The sequence below is a fragment of the Dipodomys spectabilis genome, unplaced genomic scaffold (assembly GCF_019054845.1).
Source record: "Dipodomys spectabilis isolate Male_0828 unplaced genomic scaffold, ASM1905484v1 ptg000178l, whole genome shotgun sequence".
In the NCBI taxonomy this organism is placed as follows: domain Eukaryota; kingdom Metazoa; phylum Chordata; class Mammalia; order Rodentia; family Heteromyidae; genus Dipodomys; species Dipodomys spectabilis.
The window spans coordinates 10,162,428-10,180,284 of NW_024870855.1; the positions used below are offsets into that span (position 1 = coordinate 10,162,428).

Sequence of the window (17,857 nt, forward strand, 5' to 3'; positions counted from 1 at the left end):
GAATAAACTCGACCATCTCCCCTGCATACAGGAAGAAACCTATGATCAGGCACATGAGCTGTTGGACCAATTCTAGTGTAGGAGCCACACTAGAACACTGTCTACTTCTAAAGCCCCTCCAAAACATGGGTTGGAAGACTGCTGCTTCAGGCCAAATCCAGCCTACCACTTGTGTTTTGTAAATAAAGTTTTATTGGGATAGAGCCTTGCTTATCCATTTACATGTTGCTTGTGACTTTCTCTTTGACACAGAATTTCAGTAGACACCATATGGCCAGCAAAGCTTACTGTATTTATTATCTTCCTCTTAGTAGAAATCTGCCAACTCTGTTCTCTACCTCCTTGCTCCCAAATAATTTTTTGAAACACAAATGCTTTTATTTTTGCAGCTCAGCAAAATCTTTATTTTTGTGTCTCCCTCATTTAATATAAGTGAGCCACTCATCAAAGGGTCCTTCATGTATAGTCTGGACTAAGTGATACAATTTCAAAATAAAACTGCCTTGGTTTCCAGAACCTTCTTTACTTTTCAAGACTTCCTTAACAAAAGGTTGGGGCAAGAAAAATTGATCAGCAGCCTACTTGTGGTTCAGTCATTGTTTTTGCTGGCAAATGATTTTTACCCTAATTTATTGTACTTTTTCTGGAAAAAGTTATTTTTTAACGTTTTACCATAAGAATATAGCCCTCTCAAAAAAAAAATCCTTGATTTCCAGGAAATTGTCCTTTGTGTAATTGAGTATTTAGTGCTTTTATTCCCCTAGACTCTTCTCCAGACAGAATTCCTCCAAGTTTCTTTTATTATTAGCATTATGAATTTTCAATCACTTATTTTATTTCTGCAAAGAACACTCCTAGGAAGAAAAATGTCCCAGTATTGAAAATTCTTTTCCACACGGGCCTTTTTAGAACTTTACTCTGCTGGGATCTGTCTTTCCTAAGACAGTCTTTTCTCTGCATTATGAAGACAAATCAGTTCAGTGAGCACCATTAATGGGGGTAAGTTGTACTCTTTTATGTACATTTTGCCCAACCATTAGTGGCACTGCCCAGCATGGCCAAGAAGATACATCATTTTGGCTTTTTCAGAAACCTTCTGTCCACCTGTAAGTCATCCCCTTCCAGCTCAGCCTTGGGAAAAAGCCCACCGAGACCTCTAGCTGCTTAACATATCAGCCTAAGACCACACTCTATCTTCTTCAGACTTTTAAAAATGTGCTTTGAAACCTGGCCAATGGTCTTAAAGTGCCATTCAGGACTTAGTTGATGTTTAATTCTTTAGTTGAAAAGTGGACACCAAAGAGTCTTTGACATTGAACATACCATTCATTATTAAAGTTTGGAAGATACCATGTTAAGGACTGTGGGCCGAAAATATGAAATGGCTCCTGTCCTACAGAGACTTAACAATCAAGAGAGGGTAAAAAGGGTACACAATAATTTAATTGCTGTCTAACAAGGAGAGGGATTGTTACAGGACACAGGATAGAGTATTGAAGGCTCAGAAGCGGGGTCGGGGAGCTGAATATTTCCAGAGCATTGCTTCTCAGACCTGAGCATTAGGACCCATTGGAGGCTGTTAAAGCAGATTGCTGGGCTCCAAGCTTCAGGTGTCCTTGGAGTCAGTCTAGGATAGGCCTGACAAGTGGTAATTCTAGGATGTTTCCAGATGGTACTAATATGACCTGTGCAAACCCTGTCAAAGGTATATTATAGAAGAAACATTTGACAAAAATGATTCCTCAGGGTAGGGCAAGGAATAGATGCTTGTTGAATATCTGATATGCTTATTTTACATTTCTTTGAAATCTCTGTTATTACTACCATAATGCATGGAGGGAAATAGATGTGTAATTTGTGATCGCAGTGAGACATAAGGATTGTCAGACATTACCTAATTTACAATCCTGCAAATTCTGTACTTTTAATATTTCCTAATTACTAATATTTTTAAAAAATGAGTCCTGGAGAAATTGAGTAGGATATTGAGGAAGAGCTCAGATCTGGGGAACACAGCCTGGACTCAAAATCAAGTGCACTGAATGATAACTGCTGAGAGGCCTTACAGAATCCTGTGCTATATATTTCCTGAAAGCCACTCGAGTAGACCACAAAAGCATATTTTCTTTAATGCCAGACACCCTCCCACTGCCTTTATTCTATCCCCTTCCTCCTCTTCACTAAAGAGCTCCTCCTGTCCATCCTCCAAGTCTCAGCACAAGTTTCATCGCAGCTCTACAGACTTATTTAGCAGCCACTTCCTGCCCCAACTAATGCAGGAATGATAATGGCTTTGTAGGTGTCCAACATACATTCAGTTAATGAATTCCATGGCAGACCCTCAAATTCTCTATAGATTTGTCATTAGTTGCCACAAAAAAAAACCAAACATATCCAGCTTTTTCGTCTTTGCCATCAAAGATACCTACCACCTGAAGAGGCCATGGTACCCTCTTCCCTGCCCATACTGGGCTCCTTTCTTCCCCCAGACCTTTGCTTGCTCTTTCTCTCAAGAATGCCTTTGGACTCCAGTGAGCCTAAATGTGACCTCCCACAAGCTGCAGTCAAAGTCCTGACGCTGTGTCCTCATCCTCCTAGCATTTGAGAGGAGCTTGAGTGTGTGGAATAAATGCCCATCCCCATCCTCTAGAACCGCTGTGACATCACTTCCTCCCCTATGTGAGGTCAGTATGTGGCTGACTGAGAGCTCATTCAGAGCAAGACTCTCAGTGTAGCCCAGTGCCCTGCATTGAACTGGTGTTCAAAAACAAAGGCTGTGGATATTGCAACACAAAGAGAGAAGTAATTAGACTGGAGATGCATGGAGGTTTGGTAATTCCTAAAATAAGACACAGGAGCTGGAACTGTTCATTAGATGAGCAGCAATGAAACCAGGAACACTTAGACTACTGGGGACATGTTCAATTCCATTCTTTAACCCAGTCTTCCAAGGACCCCAAAGCTTTTCTCCATGTGAAGAATAAAGATTTTATAAGAATCCTACTTTTTTTTTGTTGTTGTTCCGGTTGTGGTGCCTGATCTCTGGGCCTGGGCTCTGTCCCTCAGCTCTTCAGCTCAAGGCTAGTGCTCTACCACTTGAGCCATAGCACCACTTCCAGCTTTTTTCTTTTTGCTTATGTGGTGCTGAGGAATCAAACCCAGGGCCTCAGGCATGCAAGGCAAGCGCTCTACCACTGAGCCACTTTCCCAGCCCAGGAATCCTACTTTTTCTGGTAACATAAGACATTATTTCAGAGAATGGCAGAACTATTACCAGCATCAGGTTATAGATATTGCCTGAATATAGTGAATGCAGATTCTGAGAGCAGGTTTTTTTCAGTGTCTACGGGCAAAACACACCCTATAAAAAGTTTAACTCTGTTGATTTGCTGACACCTCTTCCACATCATCTGCAGGTCTTTCAAACAAATGGTGAAAAGTCCGATACTGTCAGGAGATAAAGTTAATGATAGTGATTGTGAATGTCTGATTTCAATGATACACATGCAACATTAACAGAAACTTTAACATCATTAAGTATAAGAGTTATAGAAACCACTTGGCTTATCTTGGGGTTCATTCCCCTAACATCAACTTATCTGACCTTTTCTGCTTGACTCAGACATATACTAGTTATTGCAAATAAGGGAAACCATGGGACCTATGTTTCTTTGGGCCTGCCTTACTTCACTTAATATAATTTTTTCCAAGTCTTTCCATTTCCTAACAAATGGAGCAATGTCATTCTTTCTGATGGAGGCATAGAAGATAAGTATTCAAATGTTTTTTTTTCTTTCATACAATTGTTTCTATCATATTTATAAGATGATTTCTATGTTGCGTTGTATGTCCCTCCCCCACAGTATAACCCCTGCTTTCACTGTATTTGATGTTGGTATAATTTGGGGAGGGAAAGGGAGAAAACAAAATTTTTAAACAGGGATACAGGTGGACCCATTGCAACAATGAGATGTACAAGTCGTTATGTCGAAAAACGAACTTAACAACTTTGGTGGGGGCTGGGGGGAGGGTCAGGTTGGGGGGACGGGAAGCGTATGGGAAGGGATGGGAAGGGGAAACAACGAGGAGGCAACAATGCTTGATAAGAAATGTACTCGTTATCTTGCCCATGTAATTGTAACTCCTCGGTACAGTATTCTCACAATAAAAATAAATAAATAAACAAACAAAAAAATTGTTACCACCCCCCAAAAAAGAAACCACTTTGCAAAGGCATGGAGATGTATGATTTGTACACCTGTTTGTATTCTTAATACAAAACCAATGACATCTGTCATCTTTTCCTTGGCATCCAGAGGAACAATAAAACTTCTCAGGGCCAGTGTCAGAGGAAACTAGGATATGAATTAGGCAAGCCAGCCTTCATCTCTGTTTTCTGTATGTGTATATGTATATATGTGTATGTATATATGTGTATACACATGTGTGTGTGTGTGTGTGTGTGTGTGTGTGTGTTTGCTCAAGGCTAGTACTTTACCACTTGACCCACAACTCCACTTCTAGCTGTTTTGGTGCTTAATTTGAAGTAAGTCTCATGGACTTTGCAGTCTAGGCTGGCTTCAAATCATGATCCTCAGACTTCAGCCTCATGAGTAGCTATAATTACAGGCATGGGCCACCAGTATCTGGCTATTCTGTTCTATGCCCACTGGTTGTTTGCATCCCTTCCCCTGGAGCCCCTATGCCCTTTATGTTTCCAGAACCATGACCTTGGCCACGTCTACATCTCCATTAGACCCTTAGCTCAAGGAGCTCATACCTTATGCTAATTCGCCCAATGCTAGGTCTATGACATATCCGTCTGACTGGACTACCTGGTATCTACCAGGATTCAACTAGACATGTATGATCTAGGGCAAGTCATCAATCTTTCCTCAGTCCCTTTAATTTCAAATTAGAGCCATACATGCCTACTCTACTGTATTGGAGGGAAGATTAAAAGAGGTAGCCCTGGCCAGGATTTAATACATAGCAAAGGCATGGAGGGGGGGCTATGGGGGTGGAGGGGAGGGGCGGTGGAGAGTTACTCTTACATAAGTTCCCAAATGATCCCAGAATCCCAGATGGTGACCTGGGTGGAATGCTTATAATCCTGAGGTCAGATTAGCCACATACCAACTAATGGGATGATTTTGGATTCATGTATTGAATTCTGTTTTTTTCATATATAAAGTGGAAATGATACTGTAATATCTGTAAAAATTTAACTTCTATATATGTATGATATGTGTATGTATGTTTGTTCTTGGCATGTTATAAGCACCTAATAGAAGATATGACTTAACTGGGCTCAAGCTTGTAATCCTAGCTACTTAGGAGGCTGAGATCTGAGGATCCTGGTTCGAAGCCAGCCTGGGCATGAAAGTCCATGAGACTCTTATATCCAGTTAACCACCAGAAAACTGGAAGTGTTGAGCTATGGCTTACATGGTAGAGTGCTTGCCTTGAGCTGAAGAGCTGCGGGAAAGCACCCAGGCCCAGAGTTGAAAAAGATACTTGTTCTCATTTGCCGGGGAAGACAAAAAGAACAGCAGCAAGATTACAAGTCCTTAGCTGGGAATAGTAGGGCACTTCTGAAATCCCAGTTACTAAAGAGGTAGAGGGAAGAGGATCATGACTTTGAAGCCTGCCTGGGTGAAGGTAGTAAGAGTCTGTCTCAAAAACAACATGTTTGAGGACATATTTCAACTACTTGAGTGCTTACCTAGCATGTACAAGGGCCTGGGTCCATGTACCTAGAAGGCACCGTGTGTTCTTGGCCTTTTTGTTTTGTTTTGTTTTGTTTTCTGTATCCGGGTATAGAAGAATTCATATTGATAAAGACAGCAGCTTATACTGCCTTCTTTGTAGCAAGACTGGTTCTGGGGCAACAAAACCATATTCTTTTTTTTTTTTTTTCTTGAGACTTCCAAGAGGATACATCCATTGTAATTTAATAAACCTTTTTGTTTAGTGCCTGACTCAAAGAAGCGAGAGCACACGTGCATTTCCAAATGCATAATTTGTGTGAGCTCTCAGGCCCCAACGTCGTGTGGAAAGAGCTCTGGGAGGTGTGGGCATCTGTACCCATGCAGAGCCAAACTCCCACATATTAATTGTGTCTCAGCGATTTTCTCCTGGAAGAAATAATTCATGTGTAGGCTTCTAGCTCTTGTTTGGCCTTTGTTCATTTCTGACTCTTGAGATTGCATTGATTACAGTGTTGTTTCGACAGCAGCCACATAATGCACAGAATATAGAGAGCAAATGGAGCACTCCCCCCACCTCTCACTCCAAGTTACACCATTTCCTTCTATGTGATTCCAACAATACAGGAAGGAATGGAAGTGATCATAATGGAAGTTTATCCTTTGCAAAAGCACACTGTAAAAGGCTGGGGCTCTGAGTGCATGCTTTTAGACCGGCAGGCATAGAGCGGTGAACTTGAGGCCTCTGCTAAAGGCCTATACGATGGTCAGCCCCCAGGAAAACAATGGTCTTTTTTCTATCCACAGGTAATGCAGGTGGTGAAAGAGCAGGTTATGAGAGCTCTTACAACCAAGCCTAGCTCCCTGGACCAGTTCAAGAGCAAACTACAGAACCTGAGCTACACGGAGATCCTGAAAATCCGCCAGTCTGAGAGGATGAACCAGGAGGATTTCCAGTCTCGCCCGATTTTGTAAGTAACCCACTTCCAATCATTGTGTTCCCAAGGACTCACCATGTCTAGCAAGAGGCTTGAGAGCTGTGAGCATCTGTGTACATGTTTCCTTTCAGCCATCTGACATGAGCTGTGAGCTCCTCTGAGAAGGCAGCGGGAGACCTGAAAGGTCCCCATTTAGGTGGCAGGTCTCAGCAGCCCTGCCAAGGAAGGGCTGATCGTGGTAGGAGATGCTGGCCAATCTGGCAGAGTGAATCTAAACCAGGAACCAGCCCAGCTGTAAGTCATCCTCCCAGCCATGGAACAAAATTTTTATCAGTGAACCTTTATCTTAGGTTCGGGCCTCTTGAGAAGCGAAATGTTCTGCATCAACCAGAGAGGAACCAATCATTAAAGTAACAGAAACTGAAGAGTAGCATGCATGGTAATGAATGTTGTAGGAAGAGAAAGGCCCACTATGGCCTCTGATGGTAGCTGGCTTTGGAGCATCCTGGATCACTTTGTGACTGTAACCCTGTATTTTCCCAGGTTAAAGATAGCAGGCCCTTTTATACAATACATTGTCACTTGCAATTGATACAAAATATCATGTATCTCCATCTTCAACATATTCTACACCTAGAAGCTGAGAAGGATTTTCTTTGGATTGTCTCTTCTTAGAACTGGCCTGTTTTATTAGTTTTGCTGCTCTTCTCTTTTACAGAGGAGGAAATAAGGGGAAGGATGGGAAATAGGAAAGGTAGTTGACATTTATTCTTCTTCTATCCTCACAAGATGACATGACTTCTTCTGAATGTGTGTGATACCAATGTGAACCTAGGTGTGGTTCTGAAATTCAGCATCCCTTCACCCTCTCTCCCCCTGTCCCTCTTTCTTGCTATTCTGTTTCCTGCTTACCTATGTTTCCTACTTTTAATGTGTAGCAATTAGCAAGGAACCTTTCGTTCTATTTATTCCATGAACTCATAGCTTCTATGAATGGGCAAGTCTTATTCCCATTCAAAGAGGGAAAGAGAAGGCTTTGTTAACAACTGAAGGAACTGGGCCTTGAATTCAAGTTTGCTGATTACTAGGCTTCTGCCTCCTCCTTCTTCTTGGCATATGCAAGACTGAAATTAAATTTAAAATGCATAGGTCCAAGAAGACAGTAGTCAAGCAGTAGCATAGACTGTTCATTGGTTTTTCAAATCTTAAGAAGCACTATTGGAAATTGTGGAGTGCAATTGTAGACTTTAGTGGACATGAACTTCATCAGCAGAGCATAGTGGAGCTGCCAAGGGGCTTTGTCATTTTACAGTTAAGTCACCCCCCACAGAGAGAGAGAGAGAGAGAGAGAGGAATGGAGAGGGAGAAGGAGAGAGGGAGAGAGAGAGAGAGAGAGAGAGAGAGAGAGAGAGAGAGCGAACACCAGACCTTAGCAGAGATACAGCTTGGGGATTTACCTTGGTTCCAAGCTAGGAGAGACAGAAATCCCTCCCAGCAGAAAGCACTCTGGATAAATGCATGGTTCTGGGAGACACAGCCTCTCACTGCAAGGAAAGACTGTGGTGCGTGGCCAGCTAGGGCTTACGTCTCCCAAAGCCATCTCTTATATCAGATGTACATGCACAAGGACACTTCGTTATATCTTGACAACTATTCTTAAACCCTAAAGGGAAACATCCAGAACCACTTCAGTGAAGGCCAAGTGATTCTAAATTAATATCACTTCAGTTCAAGCCAAGTGATTCTAAATTAATATCGCTTCAGTTCAAGCCAAGTGATTCTAAATTAATGTCTGACCGTGAATTGTTCCAAGAAAGAAAGTCAGCTGCATAACCAGGATGAACACTTGGCTTCTTCTTTGCCTTTCTATCTTCACTTTCAAAGCTCTGCCTGTCTCATTTGGAAGTTACTTGTAAAGATAAGAAGCTCTGCCTTTATGATTAGTCAGGAGAGGAAAAAAAAAAAACTTAGAAGCTCTTTGTGGATGCAGCTTTTGTGTATCTCTGCAGCATGAAGCTGAAAAGCACGGGAGCTCTTGGTATACATACAGTGTTAGTGCAGTCGTAAGGAGGTGTTTAAAGCTGCAACATTGAAATGGGAAGGCCACAGGCCAGCTTGATTGCTATCACAGCCCATGAACCAGTGGGAGGGAGCCAGAGTACATTTTGTTTATTAGCATGATCCACTGTCCAGTGATTTAGTTCATCCAATATGGTTATATGCTATGGAGGGGCTCATGGTGGGGTTGGATGAAGTCTATCAACATGATTCATACAATAATCCCAAGTCACTGAAGAGAAAAGAGGGAGATTGTAAATGTTTTCATTCATTCATTCATGCATTCATTCAACAAGCAAGTGTGGATGGAACAAACTCCTCCATACCAGGCTCTGTCCAAAGTTCTGAAAGTAGGCAGAAACTCTGTGGCCCATCCCCCCAATATGCAGACTTTAAAAGTTGGAAGGAGAGGATTCACAGAAAGCTCAGTGCTGGATTACAAGAGGCACAGGTGTGTAGCACCCAGGAACTGTCTATCTCCCAAGCATGGTAGTGAAGACATTGGAATTGAGAACTGAAAGGTATCTATAAGGCCATCGGGTCCAAGCCTTTCACTTTGCAGACAGAGATGAGCACTAGTGTAGAACTCCCCATATCATCAGCCTCAGATCATATACCCTCTCCATCCCCAGAAGACTGTGTAGGTGGCCCCAACATGACCTCCTGTGGCCCACACATGGCCTATAGCAAGCCAGACTCCATCAACCACACATCTCATCATGATTTAAAATGGCTGCATATCCTCAAGAGAAAAATGTCAACTCTATGCAAGCAGATCTTTGGAGAATATCTGTATTCAGTGTATTGAATTATTCGGTGTATAGGCATTCAGTGGGTTGAAAAAGTTGTTATATTTCATAGCTCTTGATTAGTGATGGAAGAAGGGAAGTATTTTTTATTTCGTACTTAATGTGACTTAACAGAGACAATAAGTCCATTCACATAATTAATCCAAGTTAATGGATATAAAAAGCTTCAGTGGCCTGAAAATGGGCCATTTAAAACAGTTGTCAGGAGATAAAAATGCGTTGAAATCTGAACCAGAGTAGCTGACAGACCCAGGTCAGATTTCAGTGCTACCATTTGCATATATGTCTTTTTAGACCAGTTCCATACCCATTCTAAACCTTCTTTTCTCATCTTTGTAAATAAGAAAATTATGAGTTTCTGCTTCACTGGAACATCATGAGGAGGCAACAAAGTAGTGTCCAAAAGCATTTAGCACAGAACTTACTAAGGTGTGACCCCATGAGTGTACTTGGGTTCACCTCACATTGCTCAGAAAGTCCAGAGAAATAGATGAAGGAGAAAATAGAGCTAGAAATATAGCCAATAACTATGCTTGTCAGTCTGTGCCCTTCCTAACAAATATGCTTCCCTCAAAGTTTTCTGGTAGCCAGTGCTTAGTACAGTGCCTGCCTAGGTATGTAATGTCCAGTGTTCAAACATACAAACTCACTGTTCTTTAGGTGGATGATTGAGCAGTGAGGAGAATGGACATAACCCCTATTCCTGGGTGGAGAAACAGACTGTACACAATTAACAGTGTCAATGTGTTAAGTGGGGTACATGCAACAGGATACAAAGCAAGATAAAGGGAATTAGGTGACTAGTTTTAAAGAATACTTAGAAGAGATGTCTCTGATTATTTCTGAGCAAAGTCACACACAAGGGACTCAGTATTTTGGGGATGAGCATAACAGGTAGAGAGAACCACCATTGCAAAGGTCCTGAGGTCACAGTAGAACTGAATGATCAGCATTCCCAGAGGGACAGAACAACAAGTGTATTCAGGAAGAATCACTGGGAACCTGATTACCCATAGGCCTTATGAGGTGCCATCCAAGGTTTTGAACACAGGACCAACATGATGTAAGGAGGCAAATTTGACAGCAGGAAGAGCAGTTAGGAAGCTATCTCAATAAGCTTAAGCAAGAAGTAATGAGAAGAGAAGTATCGACCAAGGAACAGATCCATTTTGAAGATCAGAGACAATGGCATTTCCTAGATGGTTAGATGTAAAAGAGAGAAGAGCCAAGGGTGCACTCAAGGCTTGAGGTCTGAGCAGCTGGAGAACTAAGTCAGTACAATAGACTCCCGCAAGATAATTGGGAGTTCAGCGCTGGACATGTCAAGCAGTGGGACCCCCAAGTTTGGAGTTCAGTAGAGAGGACTAAAATGGAAATCAAAATTGGAGAGTTGTCAGCATGATCAAGTTGGTTTTTAAAGCTTTGTGTCTGTTCAGTGAGGAACAGAACAAGTTCAGGAATTAAGCCCTGAGTCCTTGTAATACTGAAATTCACAGAGGCAGATTTGTTCCTCTGACACTGACATGGTCACTTAGCACAAAGTTTCTCCAGAGTCCTTCTAAATCAGAGGTCCATAAACTGTGACCACTTGGGCCAAACCTTCGTACCACTGGTTGTGCAGTGCAGTCACGATTATATATCTATTCAGTATCTAGCCCACAAAGCCTAAAGAATATACTGTTGGGTGCCTGACTTTGTTTGCCTACCTCTGTGGTAGATGATCTAGGGAAGCTCAGTGGGGAAGATCCCCCGACACACACACCTGAGGAGGAGTCTGGTGGGTCTGATGGTGCCATCTTCTGAGTATTGAGACTGGCCTAGCTGAGCCTGGACTCTTTTGAGAAGTAGTTCTGGATTTTGCTTTTGTTTTCCATATACTCTCTTACCCTGCCTCCTTTCCCCTTTGTCTGTTTACAAGTCCTTTGGTGGAATTAGAATGGATCTGTCAAAGCCAGTCCCCTGAACCAATGACCTCAATCTCATTGACCACAAGCCAAGAGTTTCAAATTCCTCTGACAACCCACAGCATTATTTCCTGAATTACTCAGGAGGTCAGATCTCATCCACAGGAAATGTTGTAGGGATTACTTAGATTTGTGCTAGTCTGTGACATTTATAACCGCTGAGTCCATTTGCAAGAAACTGGAAGAAGTCTGATAGAAAAGAGGGGGAAATTAGTTTGGTTTTAGAAGTCTTTAGGGTTCATGACAAGAAAAAAATGTAATTCTTACACCATCAGCTCAGTGCTTTGAAAGATAGTTCTCTAATTCAACAAAGAACGCATAAATGAAAAAGAAGAAAGTGTATGTGTATGTGGAGTCATTTCTAGAAATTGGCCCATAGCAGACTGGAACTTTAGCCTTCTGACGTCTACATCCAGTCTCACTAATGCCTCCAACGTGGTCATGAGGGCTGAGCTCTGGTCTTTCTGTACAACATCAACTAGAACAACCCTGTCTTTACTAAAGTCAAAGGCCAGAATACCTAACCCCAAATTCCTATCTTTCAAATCACCTTAAAAACAGGACTCAGAGACCATTGTACTGTATCATAATATCTTTGCAGTGGAGCACAATCTAGAATTAAATTACATCCTATTAGCCTGAGACAAGATGCAAATAATTTTTAATTTACCCCATCATTATCTCAATCTCTGTGGGCTAGAATCTAGGACAGTGTTGCAGTTTCCATTTGTGAAAGATGGACTAGAAAGCAAAAAGTGGGCCTATGGTTGACTCAAGATATAACATGCTGTGAAATATTACTTATGTGGCTGCTTAGTATTCCTGTTTGGGCAGACTACAAATGTGGCTTAGGAGTTGACTTGTTCTAAGACAGAAACTTGGGTGGGAGCATTTCAGAGCTTTATTTTTTTAACCTTTGCATAAGTGCTGTCTGTGCCTTTATAAAATAAAAGAAGAAATTGTCCAAATACTTGGTTCTGGATAAACATCACTGAAGTGGCGGATACATTTGTGGAAATTTTGTAAATGTCAGAGGCCATCCTATGGTTGTGACAGATAGCTCTAGCTGTAGAGCCTGAACAAATGATTTGTAAAGCACAACTTGGGAGCTCCTGGGGTGTTCTTGGAAGGATGTGGCTCTCACTCCCTGCCCATCTGTCTACCATGCTGCCAACCACACTTCTCAAGGCATACCACTAACCATGTATTTATCCTCCAAAAGGGAACTAAAGGAGAAGATCCAGCCGGAAATCCTAGAGCTTATCAAGCAGCAGCGCCTAAATCGTCTGGTGGAGGGGACCTGCTTTAGGAAGCTCAACGCCCGGCGGAGGCAAGGTATTTTGTAGGGACACTCCACACTGGGGCCTGTTCCCGGGGAGTCACAAGGGCCTGGTGTTGGTTCAGGGGTAGCCATGTGACTCTGTTTGTAGGACAAGAAGAGTAGTCTATGTGGCCCCTTGTTGCCATGCATACCTAAGAAGAACCATAATTACCTAGAGTACGAAAGTTCCAGACCTGTGGAATGGGAGTGCTGTTCTTCCCCATAAAGTGACACTTTCCCTCTGAATGACAGCTGTGTCAGCAACAGCTAAGGACAAACCAATCTCATATGTGCCAAGCTTGGCTCTAAACATAAGACTTATGTGGTCCCGTACCCTGTAACATTCAGTCATCAATGGACCACATATACCATGGTGGTCCCATGAGATGATGTCAATTTGTGACATTGTAGCCATCTCAGTTTGTGTGTCTGTCTACTCTATGATGTTTGCACAATAATGAGATCACCTAAAGACACATTTCTTGAGCCTCCTGTGGTAGCTCACACCGGTAAGCCTAGTTAATAAGGATGCAGAAATCAGGAAGATTACAGTCAAAGCCAGTTCAAGCAGATATTTCTTTTTTAAGTTTAACAAAGTTTCCTGGGGCAAAACAGTGCTTCAGAACAGAGAAGCACATTAGATACAGATGTTTCAGAGTACCTCACCCTATTGCATGTGTAGTTGTTTTTGTTAATGTATTTTACGGTTATTGTAGAGGTGACATACAGGGGAGTTACAGTTACATAAGTCAGGTAAGGAGGACATTTCTCTTTGAACCATGGTGCCCATTCTCTTGCTTTGTCCCAGCTTTTCCTTTCCATCTCCACCCACAACATGTACAGTTCATTTTCCACATAGTGTCCAAATATTTCTTAAGACACCATCTCAACCAATAAAAAGCTGGGCACCATGGTATGTGCCTGTGATCAAGCTATGCAGTAAATGTAAGCAGGAGGATCACTGTCTTACAATATAAACGTGAGACCCTATTTGAAAAATAATTAGAGCAAAAAGATCTTGGAGTGTGGCTCAAGTGGTAGAGCCTCCTGCCTAGCAAGTTTAAATCCCAGTAGTTCCAAGTAAGCTTTCCACAAGAAAGAAAAGAAAAGAAAATGGTGCCCAATGGACTAGATCCAATAGGTAGAAAGCATTTCTGTTTCTTTGCCTTGATTGTTGTCTTGATCTCTTGACATGCTGGTTGTACAGTCAAAATATTCATATGATACTCTACTAGAAGCGAACAGCCAGAAAAAAATTTTAAATAAGGTTTGGGGAAGGTGAGAAGATTAAAGATACAGAAGTAAACATAGACATTAAAAACTGTGCCAAGAAAAAAAAATAAAAAAATAAAAATAAAAACTGTGCCAAGAAAAATGATCATAAAACCTCAGTTATTAACTAGGTGAAACTCTGGCAGACATTTTGAAACCCAGTGAATGCCTGGCTCAGGCACAACGATCCCCACTAATACAGTCACTGAACAGCCCTGTGCTGAGTGTGTCATCATTGAAGTATTTCGGTGTAAACATTAACATTCACATTGAAGAATTTACAAGACCAAGCCTTCCTGAAGGAGTAAAAGGGGCAGATTATTCACAGGATGGGAAGTCCTGACAGCTCCTCACTGACCTCAGGAGAGGGTAAGGGACAGAATACTAAAGGGCTAAGTTACAGCTAGGGACAGGAAAGACTGACATTAAGAAAAAACTCATCTTCCTCACTTAGCCCTAGAAGGGTGAATTCACACCTTCCTTTCTCATTGTGTTCCAGCATTGGTTATTTTATATTAAGCAGATACCACCATGGGGGGAGGTCCCCTGGAGGCCATTTCCCAGTGGGTAGCTATGCCTGTCTCTTAAAGCTATTGCAAGGAACAAAGGCCATCCTGAATGTAGCTCTAAGAAATCAACATAGAAAGTAAATACTGTTTATTCTGGAAGATTGTGTAGGACTCGGTTCTAGACTACTCTGCTCTTTCTTTAGCAACCCAAGGGTCCTGAAAACAAGACACATGACTTCTCAAGGCCATAGGTTCCATCTATAAAATGGGAGGGGAACACTAGAAGGCCTGAGGGCTCAGCCAGTCCGTGTGTGCCTTCATCCCTTCACTGTCCTTGGGCCCTCAATTCAGGGTATTCAGTCCCTATACAGATGACACAATCAAATGTTTATCTACCAATGTTAGGCAAAGGGCATAGACGTCTTGTGATGGGATTGGCAAGTAGACACGAACCAACAGCTGCTTCCACTCATGCTTAGCTTAAATCCTTCTTCTTGTGACCAAGCATGATAATCTTAGCCACTCAGGAGATGAAAATCAAGAGGATTGTGGTTCAAAGCCAGCCCAGGAAGAAAGCAAAACACATCTCAATCAGCCCAGGCAGTAAGCAAAATAGTAAGCCAGATCTGGTACTACAAATTGGTCATGCTACAGATAGGAGGATTGTGTTCTGAGGTCAGCGCTAGGCAAATCTTATCTGGAAAAAAATCCTTAAAGGACTGGTTTGGCTCAAATAATAGAGCATCTGCCCAGACCCTCAGTTCAAAACCCCAGGACCGCTAAACAATGCTAATTCTTAAAACTAAATTTAACCTTCCAATCTACTTCATTATGAGACTTCCCTTTCTAGACTGAAATGCATAGACTATACCAGAAAAAGACCAGAATAGTGCACATTTCTAGATAACATAATTAGACTTTCTTGTTTAAGAAATATTCATCCCTTAACTGTTGATGTGTCCAACTCTCTAAAAATGAATTACGTAGTGAACACATGAATTAGCGTCTTGATGATACATTTACTAGTCGTGCGTCCTAGGGAGTGTGGCCAACTGGATTTCATGCAAGTTTATCCTTCCATCTGCAGAGGGGAAGGCTTTGGGGTGTTTGCTAAATGGATTTGAAATCTGGTCAGTGGCCCTGTGCTTTAAAAAAAGAAATTCAGAGCAGACGGTGCTGAAATTGATTTCCTATCACCCCGTCAAAACATTCCATTTAGATTTGCACAGATTAAAGAGGATATGACGTGAAATCAGTTTTAATCCTTTTAAGAAAGATCGACTTTCAGAGGCGAACTCACGTTGGGTGGGCACCTGCCTGCTGGATGCAGTCATCACTAAAGAGACACAGCCATGGTCCCTTAAATGGCCCAATGCAGAGCAGGGGGTGGGGAGGGTGGCATGGAGGGATGGAGATTACAGACAAATGCATCTAAGTAATTAACTTTATGGGGGTAGAGATATGAAATCTCCCATGTCTACTGAAATGAAAAGCACAAGAGCCAGGAGCCTGTGGCTCATGCCTGTAATCCTAGCTACTCAGGAGGCTGAGACCTGAGGATCACAGTTCAAAGCTAGCCTGGGAAGGAAAGTCTGTGAGACTTTTATCTCCAATAAACCACTAGAAAACTGGAAGTGTTACTGTGGCTCAGGCAGTAGAGTGCACTCGCCTTGAGCTGAAGAGCGCAGGGATTGTGCCCAAGCCCAGAGTTCAAGCCCTATGACTGACAAAAAAAGAAAAGAAAAGCAGAAGAGCAAACATAGGGTTCTTAGCTGGTCCACATTTGTTTAGAAGGTCTCCTGCCTAGTACTTACTTATCGCTCTACTTTTCTCAGTGGAAGCTCTGTTCTTTGGGCAGTCTCATGAACCCAGGCAAAGTCTACACTTTGGGAATTGAAGCTGCTTTAGGACTTAGAGGCAGAAAATCACGGTGAAAACACTAAACCGTGCTCAAGACCGTTCCTCTTCACTTTGAGTAGTGACCTTGGGCAGTGTCCTCCTCCATCTGGAGTTTTCTCTCCATCAAAGGGGATGGGGCCACTTTTCGACCTCAAATAAGTTTCCAGAGTTAAATGATTACGCCTCTTTAGCACTTAATATGGTGTTTGGCATGTTTCCATCCATTAGATTCCTCCATTCTGTCTTCACCACACTGTGGTTCTTCTCTGTTCCCTAAACTTCAGGATAGAGGGAAGCTGAGACCCTGGAGGTTATCTGTATGAAGGCCATTACTTGGTCCATTATTTGTTTCTGGAATGTTCACAACGGACCTCTATTCTGTGCATTTGAGAAATTAGATCTTTGGAATTGCTACCATGGAGTAGTCTTGATAAGAGCCCTGAGCTGAACCCTAGAGGGTTTTATCTGGAAGGTTCATAGCAAGAAGCTCACTTCCTGTTGAGGACGGTGTCAATTTTAGTGAGTACCTCAGAAATCTATTACTCAGCATGCCAGGCTCCTTATAGTACTTGGTGGCCAAGTTAATTGAGACAGAAAACTTGGAAATATGTTTCCTTTTATTGACACAGCACATATAGAGTATTTCTATTATGGCAGTAAGGTCTGCCATATTGGAGATAAACGTCTCAGTGCTGCAAGAATTCCAGTTGTCAATGGCTATCAGCCCCGTGAGAATCCATGTGACACTGCAAATGGCTTTCATCAGCCCTTTTACCAGACTTGAGAGCTTGGAAACCAGCTTTTCCCTCTGATCAGAGGGAGGGAGGGAGGGAGGAAGGAAGGGAGGGAAGAAGGGAAGGAGAGAGAGAGAGAGAGAGACCGAGAAAAACAAATAGAGGCAGAGAGACAAAGAGACAGATAGATGGGGAGATGAGACAGAGACAGAGGCAGAGACAGAAAGAGAGAGAGACAAAGAGACAGATGAATAGAGAAAGGGACAGAGAGAGAGAGAGAAATAGAGAAGGAGACAGAGGCAAGGAGACCAAGACAGAGAGAGAGAGAGAGAGAGAGAGAGAGAGAGAGGAAATACATACATACACAGAAGCACAAATTTGTCTCCATATTTTTGAATTTGGGGTTGAATAGATACCATCAGCATACTCTCATTTGTAATTGACTACAAGACCTCCATATTTACTTCATTTCTTCCTTAAATGCTACTAAACAATCTTTGATAATGTTCTTAGTGCCTCTTGCTCATTGCTTTCAGTGATGAAATCCACTCTCCATTGCCCGGGGGGATTGAGACACTGACAACAACATCCTGCTGGGTTTTGAAAGGAAAACACACATTTTTCTTACCCGAAAAGAAACTGCAA

General features: G+C 42.2%; 1 protein-coding gene across 3 annotated transcripts in view; it reads left to right on the forward strand.

Annotated features, from left to right (window-relative positions):
* Positions 1-17,857, forward strand: part of Elmo1 (engulfment and cell motility 1) — a 447,896-nt gene that overhangs the window by 404,447 nt on the left and 25,592 nt on the right. For all 3 annotated transcript variants that reach the window (XM_042695082.1, XM_042695081.1, XM_042695083.1), the window contains 2 exons: positions 6,516-6,679; positions 12,700-12,812. In XM_042695082.1, the coding sequence (XP_042551016.1) occupies positions 6,516-6,679; positions 12,700-12,812 (277 nt within the window). The remainder of the gene's footprint in view (positions 1-6,515; positions 6,680-12,699; positions 12,813-17,857) is intronic.